The 13,899-nt window shown below is 39.9% G+C and overlaps 2 protein-coding genes across 2 annotated transcripts; one reads left to right on the top strand and one right to left on the bottom strand.

Moving 5' to 3' along the window:
* The first annotated feature begins 1,379 nt into the window (after positions 1-1,379).
* LOC116256257 (uncharacterized) lies at positions 1,380-7,498 on the top strand. Its single transcript, XM_031632563.2, has 15 exons — positions 1,380-1,593; positions 1,734-1,791; positions 1,963-2,027; positions 2,544-2,633; positions 2,809-2,862; positions 2,977-3,054; positions 3,143-3,211; positions 3,318-3,473; positions 3,563-3,689; positions 4,468-4,508; positions 4,791-4,880; positions 4,976-5,080; positions 6,220-6,390; positions 6,745-6,854; positions 6,933-7,498. The coding sequence occupies exons 1-15, from the start codon at positions 1,558-1,560 to the stop codon at positions 7,003-7,005; spliced, it is 1,323 nt and encodes a 440-aa protein (XP_031488423.1). The 5' UTR covers positions 1,380-1,557; the 3' UTR covers positions 7,006-7,498.
* A 224-nt stretch (positions 7,499-7,722) lies between these two features.
* On the bottom strand, positions 7,723-8,721 carry LOC116256601 (probable glycosyltransferase At3g07620). Its single transcript, XM_031633001.1, has one exon. The coding sequence runs from the start codon at positions 8,719-8,721 to the stop codon at positions 7,723-7,725; it is 999 nt and encodes a 332-aa protein (XP_031488861.1).
* Positions 8,722-13,899: the final 5,178 nt, after the last annotated feature.

Genomic DNA, 13,899 nt, shown 5'->3' with positions numbered 1-13,899 from the left:
GTGCGCTTACAATGCTTATAATTATGAGTATCTACTTAATTAATAAATGGAATACATATATGCGTTTACTATACTTACTATGCAAGTAGATATGTTAATGAATTTATAATCTTAATCTGATTTGAATTCGATTTTTTTTTTTTATTGACATCCCAATATGAGTCCGACTTAAAAAGCAAATCCAAAAATAGAACTTTCTGAATTGGATCTGAATCCTATCAGATTTCATTTCCTAAACCCGTACCTAATTCCATCTTTTGAGGCAAGTTCTAGCCTCAAAAGCCTAAAAAAGATACATGAGGCTTAAGCATCTTGATATGATCCGGGCAAGAACGGATAAAAAATATCCAGTGGAGCGATGAATCAGAACTGTCGCAGGGCCTTTTCTAGTTAGTTTCGTTTTTCGTTTCTTTAGTCGATTAACATTCATCTCTGCCATATTTCCAATAACAAATTCTCCCCTAACTTCATCTTTAATTGTTCCAAATTGATATTTAGGGACAAATTTGACAACTAAAAAAAAACTTTTTCTTCCACGTCGTGACCTAATCCGACCTTTAAAAAATGAACGAACGAATGAATTGATAGCAAGTTATACAAATAATCCTTAGATAACGTAAACTAGTTTTATTTGGTCCCTAAACATGGCAAATTGATAGCTATGGCTATATATATATATATATATATATATATATATATATATATATACACACACACGCGCGTGTCCGAAGCGTTCTTCATTACTATTAACGATCATGCACAAGTTGAGCCAATAACTGGATGGAGTTCATTAATGAAACTTCTTCCATTTATGGCAGCAGAGCCAACGTTCTGTACGTACTTGTCATAGTCCTTAGCTCACATTCATTTAGAATCCATACTTCTTTTAAGCCATATAAAAAAGTGCATTAATTTGCACTATCAGAGGTCAAGTTTTAATTATAATTCGCCCTTTGCATTATGTTCAAACAAAGGTCTTTTATTTTAAAAAATTTTGCAACCTTCTACCTTCGACTGAGGGCAAGATGGCTTCTGTCTATAATACAAGGTCATGCGGCACCATATAGGCATATGTAAATAGATTGGATATATTATATAAGATCACTGATCTGATATTGGTGTAGCTGCATCTAGTAAAAAAGGAACATCTGGATCTAATTACGAACAAGCTTATGATTTAGTATGCAGTTTCTTAACTAAATTTCAATTTGGGTTCGGCACATAATTGAAATCGGTTTAAAAAAAAAAAAGATTTGGATTTGAGGTTGGGGATCCAGTAAAGGCTGGTGCAGAGCCGTATTCGAAACGTTTACGTCCTTTGCATCACTTGAATTATTTCTCTACAAGTTACAACGCCAGCCAATTTTCATTATTTTCTTTTCTTTTTTTGGGATTAATTCGGTGGGTGAACTGAAAGAAACCATTTACCGGTGAAGGGCGGGGGATCGCGGCACCGTTACTCGGCGTCATTTTCCCGCAAACTAGAGGCCCCCTCCGCCTGTCGATCGTCTTTCTCCAACGAGGAGGGAGCCAGGGAGACGAACTCCTTGTTCCGCCATGGACGCCCATCATGCATCCCTCGGCCGTCGTACGGTACGCGCTTCTGCGTCTTATCTGGGTCATCGTAATGCACCTGATCTCAGCGATTTATCTGTTCTTGGAGGTCTCGTTCGTGGTCTTATTCTTCATCTGATCTTGAATGACTTTTTCTTTTCCTCGTTGGTCTAATATAGTTGGAGGAGCTTCGGCAGAAAAGGGCGGCGGATCGGCTCACTTCATCGAATCAGGCAGGTTCGCGACGACACGCCCTTCAGTTTGAGTGCTTTTCTGTTTTGGATGTCTAGGGTTTTATTTGGGCCAGGTGATGGTCTTTTTATTTGCAGCTGATATTTTGAAATTGTCTGACCGCGTGATTTTTTGTCGTCCACTCCTTTTCCTTTTTTTCCTGGGTTTCGTTTTTAGGGTTGCATAGATCAGGCATTGCAAGTCAAGGGAGTTCTTCATCGAGCATTAATCAGAATTTGGAGGTACAGTTGCAGGCGTATGTGTCTAGTGCTGTTCACTCAAAAATCCAGGAATTATTCTGCTTCATTCTTTCTCCTCATTATCTTCTCTTTTAGTTGCGTATCTCTCTTAGTGGACTAATAAGTACATGATGTAATGCGTTAATTGAATCTATAAGTTGATTAGAAACCAACCTTTTATTCGCTTTGTTCGAAATCATTTGACATTCGAGTCCACAGTTTGGGAGGAAGTGGCGTCACATCCTAAAGTGGAGACAACCATGTAATTTTATTGCGGAAAAGAAGATTCACTTATATTAGTTGCAATATAAAACTATGAACCTTTGTCCTTTTTTTTCCTCAATTTGAAATTATTATTTGCAAACGTGCTTCCGGTACATCTTACAAGCAGTACCTTGTCCGTTTGTGTGACTGACATTTGTTTCAAATTGGACACAACATAGCCTGTGCTATATAATGTAGGATTCTGTTCCTGGTATTAGAATTCTCTACTTCATTTGGGTGTTATATTCTTTGCAGAGGGATTCTCGTTCGTCCCCATTTTCTGGGCAAGATATTGAGAGGAAGATCAAGGATTTGGAAGAGGAAAATAAAAGATTGGCTTTGAAGGTCGGTTATAACATGATCAATTCTAAACAACGTATTCGTACTTGACACTTCTAAGAAACCCAGTGAACTATACCGCTAAAGACCTAAAAAGGTTTCAGAATGGAAAAAGTAGCCAGATTTGATCTGCAAGTAGTGTTTTTGATTGGCTCTTCTTAAATGGTACTACTGTTTCCAGCTCGAAGTGAAGGAAATTGAGCATGATGCCTTGCAAAACCAATTAAATGATTTGGTAAGTTCCAGTTATTAGATAATTGGTGACATAAAAGATGCAAATGGAGTTGCAGGGTATCCAACTGACACTTTTTCCTTTTCTTCTTTTAAACACTCATGGCTTTGTTTAAAGGTACACGGAGAATTGCCATCATTAAGGAAAGCTGTTAAGGATCTATCAATGGAAAAGAATGCTGCAATTGTAGCAAGGGTACAAGCTGACATGTCAATATTTGCCTAAGCATTTATTTATGTTTGTGTTTTTTTCTTTCTGTTAATCATTTCAGCATTTAGTGTAGGAGGATCTCCTGGCCCAACTTCGTGGGGTTAAAAGGCAGTTAAAAGAGGCAGAAGAGGAGCAATATAAGGTTAATTTGTTACAGTTTTAGACTTCATGTTAATATCCAGCTATCTAATTTTTCATTTTCCTAAAGAAAATGAAGGGTTTTCACATTGAGCTTTTTCTTGTAACAGGCTGAAGAAGATTCTGCTGCATTGAGAGCTGAGATAAAATTAATGCAACAACAGCTAGAGAGGCAACAAGATGGGAGCATTTCTTCCATACCTGTTAAAGTCGAGCAGATGCAAGCCATGGAACATGAAGTCGCCAGGCTTAAAACAGAATTGGAGGTTCAATTTTTGTTTATTCCGGAGCTCTGCTTAATGGATAAGATGTTCTACAAATCAATCATTCTTTTTTTTGCTGTCTGATTGTGCAGCAAGAATCACTGCTGAGGCATCAGGAACAACAAATGCTGACAGAGGAGCAGCTTAAAGTTGCGACTCTTACAAAAGAAAAACAAAATCTAGAGGAAAAATTGTCTGATTTATCCAAGAAAGTTTTAGGTACATATTCACAAGTTTCTGAACTTGTATTTTCTGGATTTGTGCTGACAATTCGGGGCGATTATCTGTTGGGGTTCTCTGGTGTGAGCTTGTCTATTTGGCTAGCTTTTCATCAATTTAATGGTGGCTCAAGGGATTCATATGAGATATTGCTTCTGTTCATGGGATTCTGTATACCTCCAATTCTAAATGTATGAAGTTGGAAAAGATTGCCTTTTTGGGAGGTTGATGTGATTACTGATTCATGAGGTGGCAAGTCCAGAATGGAATCTTTCCTCAACAGATTTTTTGAAGCCATTTGCTTCTCATCCATGTTTCACCAAGAGACTACTGAGGTGTGAATTTGACTAGGATGCCAAGAAGAACCCTCCTAAGTCTTACACTGTCATGCTTTTGTACTGGTTTCATTTTTCTAATTTGTACCCTTATTAATCTTTTTCAGTGTGGACATCCTGCCATCTTACGTTATAATTCTAGAGTGTGTCGAAAGTTGTAAGGACAATGATGCTTACATCCATGAATTCATAAGATAGTGGTCTGGTGGTCTTAGCACTTTGTTCAGATGAACAATCTGTCACATTATGGTCTAAGATATCCATGCTTATTTGAATTGGACACTGGAAGCGTTAATTAGAATGCTATAATACATTTTATGAGATGTGAGCCCATTTCTTCCATGGTTTGTCTTCCTTAGTTCTGTTACTGTCTTTGAGTTGGCATGCTTGCTGTTATTTCTTATGGAATGGTGGTTTATATGGAAGTGATTGTATTTTGACAGATCAAGCTGCGGTAGAAGCTAGCAGGCATGCATTTTCTAAGGTAAAGATATGATGTTTGTCTCATCAGCTTGCTATTCAACTTTTCATCTATATGGGAGCAGTATTTTGTCTTATTGTATTATATTAGCTGCTCTGCTGTTATAAGGTTGTGGTTCAACTGACCTCCCAGACAAACAGCTAGGTGGATCTGGCTTTAGATACCCTTCCTTTTTTTGCACTCTCACTCTCTCTTTCTCTGATGCACAGGCACACCAAAAGGAAACAGAACTAGAGACATCTTGTGTTTGTGAATTATCTGTGACATTTTCTATATATGTGACAGGATGAAAAGATAAAGCTTGAGAACCAATTGCATGAGCTAGCTGTGATGGTTGAAAGGTTAGAGACTGGTCGTCAGAAGCTTTTGGTGGAGGTTGTATTCATCCCATTCCTCTTTGTTCTGACAGTAATATTTTTGCAATAATGGGCTTGCAGACCTTTTTGTATAACTGAATTTATGCTTTGCAGATTGATTCACAATCTTCAGAAATTGAGATGCTGTTTGAGGAAAACACAGACTTGTCAACTTCATACAAGGACGCAATGCTTGTCGCTGCTCAGTGGGAAAATCAGGTATGTTGCCTATATATAGAAAATGTGCTCATGCCTTACTAGTTGCTACCATATGCTCATTAAAAGTATGCATCATTTTTGTGCCAGATGATCTTGCTGGACCCCATCTTCTTATTAGTTATTTGTAGGAGTTAAGGTTTATTTGCCTATATTTGTAAGAATCTGGTAATGTTGCATCGTGAAGGCTTCTATAGATATTGCAGTACTTTTAGATATTGCTATATTGAAACATATTACTATTTTTCTTGTCATAAATACGATTTTTTCTTTTAACTTAGAATAAAACTTATGTAATTTGAAAGTGAGATTGACAAGGATAGATGGTCCCATATCCCAAATACTCCTCTATTTTGCTCAAAATGGGTTCATCAGTTGTTCAGGGAGCTGAAGGTTATTTGGCCACTTTGATTAATTGTTTAGCTTAAATCCAAGTTGAAAACCCATTTCATCTGGTTTTGTAGTAGGGATTAGTGGCTATTGACCTGCTTGATGTAATGTGCAGATTGTGGGCTGACCTCCAAACCCATTGTGATAACTTCAACTTGCATTTAGCAGGTCCAGCTATCATGCATATTTCCACACACCCAACTTTTGAAACCGCTTGGATGTGGAAATATATGAGACATGGTTCACATGAGATTTATGGAGTAATGATGATCTGTTAGTTAGGCTGAGATATGCTAACCTTCGCGTTCTACCACTTTGACTGATCTGGGTGAGGAAATTATGGTCTTTCATGTTATGCTTAAATATTGGAAAAACCATAAGCCCTGGGCTGGGTTTGCAAGATCAGGTACATACAAAACGATTTTCTGGCTTCACATAACTTGAAATTATTGTTGCATTTTTCTTTATGTTGTCGAAGAGTATTTCATAATTGTGGTGGCCCAATTTTGTAAGTTTGCATTTTAGATGCATATTTATGACAATCTCTGTGCTTTATGGTTTCCCAAACCCTTTGTAGCATGTGCAACCAGGCATGTCTATGTTGTGCTCAACGTGTTAGTTTTAGAATGTGTTCTTTTACGACTCCTGCTTATCATCACCAACCCCTTCATCTTGCGTCAGTTAGGAAGATGAATCTTAAAGTTTTAAGGCCAGATTTTAGTTCATAATCATTATAAACAATTCTTCTACAGGTAAAAGAGTGTCTAAAGCAGAACGAAGAACTCCGGGAGACACTTAGTAATTTGAGAACAGAGCAGGCCAAGGCATCACATTTGAGCAATGCAGATGGAGGGTCGTCCATAGAAGGGTACAGTAGAAGTTTATCTGGTGATGTGCAAGGGTTGGAGAATGTTGCTTTCAAGGTTGTTGTTTTTGAATATTTCTTTTGGTTTCAAAAAACGTGGGATGCTGCCGAGTTTGTCCCATGTGTTGAACTTGTTAATGCTGGAGGTGCACTCTTATAATGCTGTGTCATTATCCATGTTAAATCCCCATGCCCTTCGCCCTTGTGTTGATTTGTTGGGTCTCCTTGATTGTTTAAGCTTTAGGCCAATCCACATGCCCTGATGTTTGAACCCTCACTGTGTAACCCATTCCTCTGTTTTGCCTGTTATGAACCAATAAGCACTCTGTGGTATGCCCTAATTTATGAGGCCTTGTAGTTGCATCCACTAAACTTGAGTGGAAGTTGATTGACATGCATTTCTTTCTACTAGGAGGAATTGGCAAAAGAACAGACTAAAGCAGAGGCATTAGCTGCAGAGGTGATGCGGCTTTCAGCGGATCTGAAGCGCATAACGCAAGCATATGATGGCCTTATACGATTGTAAGTTTAATTAACTACCTGTCTTGCTTCTCTGTAGTGTTGGCAGCACAACTAATGATCCAACGACATGCTTTGCAGTTATAAGCCCATACTGCGGAACATCGAGAATAGTCTAATCAAGATGAAGCGAGATACTCCCACAGCAGTCTGATGATACCATATATTTGTCCTGCTGGATTTTGTGGTTTTCCTTAGATGATGCTTGGAGTGAACCTTGTGAACTCAGCGACGACCCTCCCTTGATTTTCTAAGGGCTGAAAATCCAATTGCTTGGCATCAAGGTTGATGGATGAACTGAAAATCGAAGATATCTTTAGGTACTCGATGGAAAATCGCGGATTGAACAAGGTGAGCACATCCTACACGCCAGAAAGCGGTGACTCGTTTATAAATGCCTGCAATTTTGTAATTCTTTGGTTGGAATAGGTGGGGAGAAGATCTTTTATTATTTTCACTGATTTATGCTACTACATTGTTTCAAGTTCCGATGAAAAGTCTTGCAGGGGGTTACTATGTTGTTTGAAGTTAATCATCCTTGGATTCTGTAATATATTGTCCTTCACTAATGGATATATGAGTGGTTGACATATAAAATATATGTTAGATATTTTTATAAACCACCTAGCAAAAGGTGCCTTTTTCTACGTTCCGCAACTGGACACGCATTGGCGTGCCTTTTTTTTTTTTCAATCTCGGCCGTATCCGATCTCACACAAATGTTCCTGGACAAATAAAGTTAAAATAGGAGTAACGGGAATTAACTCGTGGATTAGTTGTTTCTTTTCAAAAGTCAAGTGACACATCTAGTATGGAGAAGCCGCTCGTCCAAGCAATAAGATCTGATTAACACCAACTATGGACACATTTCCTAATCCCGCAGCCTTCGGGCGTATCTGACGACATGGCGCCTCCGCCACAGTTGGTACATGACTGTGTGGAATGCATCGTACGGCTGGGGAATGAAGTTCCACCGGAGATGGACGCTCGCTTGTCGCCCAAGATCCCTCATGGTTTTGTATGAACCCGAGAGTGTGTCTTCCAGTACACGCACCAGTCTGTTGGCACCACCGTCCATGGCTACCGCTAGCGCTAGCCCCCGCCATCTCAGGACGTCTGCAAAAGGAAGGTCGAGGATCGGACGGCTGCAAATGAATACGGGTACACAGCCATGCCTCATAGCTGACCAGATGTCCCAATCTCGCCGCCCGGCGCCGTGAAAAAAGAGGCAGAATCTGCTGGACGAAAGCCTGTGAGAATATGTTGTAGGATCCGACGGCCGAGATTCGATCACGAAATCCGTGAGCGACTCCAACTCCTTCAGGTAAGAGGCGAGCTCATCGTCGTCGCCGTCTTCCGTCGATCGGGCGTAGTATGCCAGGACCTTCTCTGCCATGCCGTCGACCTCCATGTCTGAAAGTCCTTCGACTAGAGGGGGGAGTGTCACGTCTTTGTGAGGAACGAACAAGTTCTCAGGCGCGTTCTTTACAGGGAAACACGAGATTTGGACGGAATTCTTCTTCAACTCAACGAGATTCCGATCGGAGTCGACACCGACCCCGTCGCATGAGAGGAAGAAGTGATCAGCTCCGAGGGTCCGGTTCCAGAATGGGAAAACCGCTCGGAGATTCCTAATGTACCTGGATGCGCCTTTCCTGTCGACGGAGGGATCTAGGGGAGGGAGCAAAGGGACGAAGAAGAGGTGGGCCTCCTCGGGGTCATCCGTGGTGAAACCACTAGCCATTAGGGTTTTGAGGAAGAATGAAGTAACGGACGTGGACAGGACACCGGATGCATTCATGTCGAGTTTGATGCCGTAGGCGTAGATTCTGAGATCCCGCAGCATCTGGAGGTAGTCGGGATGGAACATCCTGGGCGAAAGGTAAGGGGAAGAGATATTCGAGGGGAACAGTTGCGGTTCAGCTAGTGGGAGAAGGAAAGGCCACAGGAGGAGGAAAGGGGGGAGTCGATGCCCCATTCTGAAAATGTCACCCCAACGGGATGGAAATGAAATGTAACGACGACTTTCTACATTATATTCAATGTAAACATGAATTTATCATCTACCCATTATTCTGGAAACTGAGAGGCTTAAATACAAATTGATGTTTAGCCGCCTTTTCTGAAAGTTTTAGCTTGCTCTGCAAAAGAGAAATACATACGTAGTGAGACTTACTGACTCAGTGGGAATAATACAGTTGGATCATATCAATCGAAAGTAAGCACATGATACCAACAATCATGAGATAACACAAGGTAAACATGCAATCAATCATTCTCTTAGAGTTATTTTATGCTTAAAACTTAAATGACTACCATAGAACTCACTTAAAATTTAATTGACTGCTATTGAACTTTTGTTATCAGAATCAGCCGATTCAAATTGAAATGGACGCTCCGACTCGCAATAGCGAAATGCCTCTCACTTTTATGGTTCTCTTTCACAAGTCTATTCTAGAGATGGAAACAACTGGTACGAGTAATGCAACTAGATCCTACGTTATGGCTATTACTCCTACGAGGCTTTATTCGTTTCCTGGTATGGGGTCTCTTGATGTAAGTATAAAACTGAATAATGAACACAGCCTCATTTCAGCTGTGTTCGCAAATGGTGTATTTGTTGGAATCTCTCCATGTTTTTCTTTGTGTCAATTTTTGTATGTAAAGATGATTGCTTCCATTAAGTATTGGATCCATTGAGCTGCATGTTCTCAGACTTGTCCTGCCAAACATGCTTATTTGATTTTTTCATGAAAACACAAGCTTTTTTGTACTTTGATTTTACTGTTGATGTTTGAAGGGATTATTTTTGGATTTCACTTCTCAATTTTTTTTGGCTTTTCAACTTAGATTCAGTTTCTGTACCTGTCATGAAACTATTTCAAGTGAGTTGTAGCAATTGTTCGCAAAGGTTCCTCTTGGCCTTGCATGCATGTGTTCTGTTGGGATCTTCTTTACTGTTGCCATACAAGTAATGCTGTCTGTCCATGATGCATTGTCGCTTTCTATAACCTGTTGATCTAAGCTCCTTGGATTGATCTGAGGTTTTAAGGACCATGTTCAAGATACCTTTGTAAGTTAATGGGCTTAGAGGGCACCCGAGTCTCTCTCTACATCTCTCGAACCTGTGATGGAGGGGCATCACCGAGATCACCAACTCTCCCTGGTGATAGCCGATGATCGGCTGGTAGGAGGTATGATCTCTCGCTCACTTTCTCTAAACCAGCCGGCTCAAACCTTCATCTTTTCTTGAAATGAGGGCACCGCGCCCTCTTGTTGCAAGGTAATTAAGCCAGAACACTTTGTCTTATATATATATATATATATATATATATATATATATATATGAGTGCATCTGCACATGAAGGTAATCGGAGAGAGGCAATCGACCGAGAACATTAATTCTTTTAAAAACTTGAGTTGTTTTATGATCTGCAAGCAATGACGAAGTTGGACCCCTCACAACTTTGGCTTCTTTTTTGGGGTGCTAAAAACAACTCAAGTTATATTCTTTGGGGTGCCGAGGTATATATTCTTTGAGAATTGACAGATATACGTCCTATTGTGGCTGTCCAAGAAGATGAGATACGCCCAATCGAGTCCTTCCCATTGCTTGACGAACTGAGCCTACGCATTCGTGGAGTCAAGCAGGCTCTTGGTGGCCCACTCGCAATGCCTACCGGACCAGAAATAGTAGTCAAATTTAGCTAGCGCAAGTGTGCATGTATCTAGAGCGAGCCAAACCATGCATGGCAGGCCGCCTTCTAGGCACTGTTATAACTGTCAACGGCGCCTACATTCAGTTTGGACGATGCGATTGTGGTGTTAAAAGCAGCTTAACGCGTTCTCCATCCTTGAAATTTTTCAATGGCTGGATCCTGCATAGCAATCACTACAGCTTCCATAAGTATTCCACATATGGGCAACCAAAGATATGACCTCTAGTTGGCCTTGTTCCATTTGAATGTAGGATCCGAAGACTGATAAATGCTGCATCATCTTTCTTACGAAAAGATCTTGTAGTATGCCTGCAAATTCGTTGGCTCTATGTCAGAATAATGTCTCCCTGCACCTACCCAAATTCATGGTGCCACTAACCTTGGTTACCTCTATTTCAGAATTATGATGAGCCAAGTAATTGATATGTAAAATTTTAATAGAATATATTTCAGGTAGATTTTGAGAACTTCAAAGAAGATTACGACCTTCACACTTGGGGTGCATCTCCTCTGATATGTAAAACTACTACTAGAGATTTACCTAACCCATTTCCCTTATCAACAAAAAGATGAAATGAAACAACACCCAAAGCGTGTCTTATAATATTTTCGAAAACATTTTGAGTTCTCCAGCCTGCTGCCACCGTCAGTATATCCCAAACCCAAAGCGTTGTATGTCACTAAAGTCTAATTTAAGTTGACCTCGACAGCATTTAGGTAATATCACTAGGAGTGGGAAAACAGGTTTTAGCTTTGTCAGTCTGTTGGTTTGAGTTTTCTCATGGTGCTGTCCTCATATTGCTTAGTGGTGGGTTTCATTCACCTTAGTCGTCAGAATATTTAGATAATTTTTTTTTATGTCCATGCCTAGAGATTTTGATTTATGTGAAGTTAGATATTGATCGCGAACCAACCAAGTGACGGCTGCAAAAGAGTCCCCTCTCCAAATTCAAATTTTAAACTGATAAAGTTGCATATGCGATTTTTGATAATTTGAATTGCCATAGAATCATATACTGCCAACTTTTGTTCCACTCACATTCACATGAATCCGCCCTTCCCTAGATGCATGCGCTCGCTGTGGACGCGGCCCCTTAACCATAGTTTTCTTTAGGTTAACCATGGTTCAGCCAGGAAAGCCCATAGTTAGTTTGAATATATTAAATTACTCACCTATTTCATATGGTGGCTGGTTTTCTTTACTCCCCCAAACGCTCATCAAGCAAATTCCTTTAGTTAAGTGAGTGATTTGCACGAAGGTGCCATATGTTGGCATAATTACGTTCGGCAACCCAGTTTTCTTGATAAGCAGAGCCTTTTAATAAGCTATTTCTTCATGTCGTGCGGTGAAAATACTAGCTTTTCTTCTTTTGTTTTGGATCCATTTCTTCCCACTATTTCTTTCAATATGTCAAGCAGAGCAGAAGAAAACTCCGTGAAAAATATTCCATTACAATAAACAGCACAGTTCTGAAAAGTAGTGTCAAGTGAAAAAGAAAGAAAGAAAAATTCCTGACGAGCATTGGTTAACCGTCCAAATTTAAAAGATAGGAAACGAATCTTTTTCTTTCACTTGGCAAGTGGCTTTGCAAAATCTTGTGTTTGAATTTTGTAATCTTTTGATATTGTGGGCGTCGTTCATTGAGAAAATATTAAAAAAGAGATTTCTTCTTTCGAGCGTACACAAACTGAAAATTTTTTATATTAGTGTTTTCCGTGACAAACGTAGAAATTCTCTTTTATTTTTTGCGCCAGAAGAGAACAGCGGTGACATGATGCGCAAATACCTTTCCGTCATTCAAAGCAACCGGGAGTGTGGCTGGCGCCCGCAAACAATTTACTATCCAAGGCAGACACGTTCCACCAATATATTCAAATAAAAAAATTAAAGATCTACTTAGAACGATGAAACTATGGGCACCAATCCAATCTATATTGTGGTTCACAAAAACCACACAATACTATATTTTCACTGGAAAAAAAAGAAAGGAATCCGTCTAAAGCAGCAAGCAGATATTTAATGTTTCACCAGTTTTGTGGGCTAACGTTGCCCTAGTTGATGCCAACATGAAACTGTTATATGATCCAAAAACTGAACTGCAATAGAGTCATTCACTATTTATATATATATATATCATGTGGTTATACACCATAGTTAATGGGAATGTGAATCATTTGTCATTTGAGCCATTGATTATAAGCAATAGCTTTAGCGTATCATGAACATGCTGGAGCAGATTCTTTTAATATGTCCAATGTGGTAGTATGAAGACGTGATATGATAAGCTGATCATTTAATATGGGCTAAAATTGTTAATAAATTAATGACACTCTGATTCATTTCTGAAACAATAAAAACGATTATGTTTTAAAGTGTGACCTTTCCGGCCTACTCAAGTCAACTGACACCTCCTCACAGGATTGTAACCCATTGCTTTGGATCCATATTATGAGGAAATTCTGGACCGAATCCGATCTAAGTTACTGACAAAGTTAGTTCTATTCTACCCGATCTTAATGCAAATCAGCGGCCGATTGACATTGGACTCGTTTCCTTCCTCGGGTTTTGCTTCCTGTTCCAGATCAAGGAACTGGGATCCAAGGTTATCTCTATCCAGATCCGAACGAGGAAGGCGTCGTCTGAAAATAAACCAGCGGCCCTTGGGCGCTCCAAGGGTCGTTTTCCCCCACTATGGTTTGCACACAACACAACGTGATTTTTAAAATAGAAAAAAACAGTTGTCCTTCAAATTAACGAGGGGCCGTCCTTCCTTGGTTTGTTTCTCCAAAGGGATCAACACTCAAACAACCATTATAAAATAAACGCGAGGGAGTTTTTAAAAGTTAAAAAGAGAAAAAACAGGTATGAACTGAACTCGCTAAATGCCTAGAACACCCTCAATCATAGCTTAATTTTACGACCCTGGTTGCCAGTGCATGTGGCCGCAAGGACGTGCTGATGTTGCACAAGTCTCATGGCGTGCGGACTTCGCACCATATTCACGCTGCTGCGAATCGAGTCAAGGTTCGGAGTTCGGGTCCAAGTAGGCGATATCGGGCGCATGGATCAGATCTTATGCAGTCTATATCCGAATTCAAAGACCTGAATTTGAACTTTGACCTGAATCTTAGATCCGTATCTGAATTAAATGCCATATAGAGGCAAAGTCTCTTTGATGGGAGTGCAGTCTCCTTCGATTCCAGTAAATTTAAAATGTATCCACTACTTCATCATCTTAGTTTCTATTTTTCATGTATAATTGGGTTCGTGCGAGATTCAAGGAAGGCTTCTTCTCTTCTGTTAAAAGTTTGATCGATTTCATCAGCAT

The sequence above is a fragment of the Nymphaea colorata genome, chromosome 6 (genome assembly GCF_008831285.2).
Source record: "Nymphaea colorata isolate Beijing-Zhang1983 chromosome 6, ASM883128v2, whole genome shotgun sequence".
Lineage (NCBI taxonomy): Eukaryota > Viridiplantae > Streptophyta > Magnoliopsida > Nymphaeales > Nymphaeaceae > Nymphaea > Nymphaea colorata.
The sequence above is the reverse complement of the archived record's forward strand: the minus strand, read 5'-3'. Positions and strand labels throughout refer to the sequence as shown.

Bases quoted from the DNA above. Each gene is read 5' to 3' on its own strand.
- LOC116256601 (XM_031633001.1), bottom strand. From the start codon at position 8,721: ATGTTCCATCCCGACTACCTCCAGATGCTGCGGGATCTCAGAATCTAC.
- LOC116256257 (XM_031632563.2), top strand. From the start codon at position 1,558: ATGGACGCCCATCATGCATCCCTCGGCCGTCGTACG. The intron at 2,634-2,808 runs GTCGGTTATAAC...TACTGTTTCCAG, and splicing joins ATAAAAGATTGGCTTTGAAG to CTCGAAGTGAAGGAAATTGA. The intron at 4,881-4,975 runs GTTGTATTCATC...TATGCTTTGCAG, and splicing joins GTCAGAAGCTTTTGGTGGAG to ATTGATTCACAATCTTCAGA.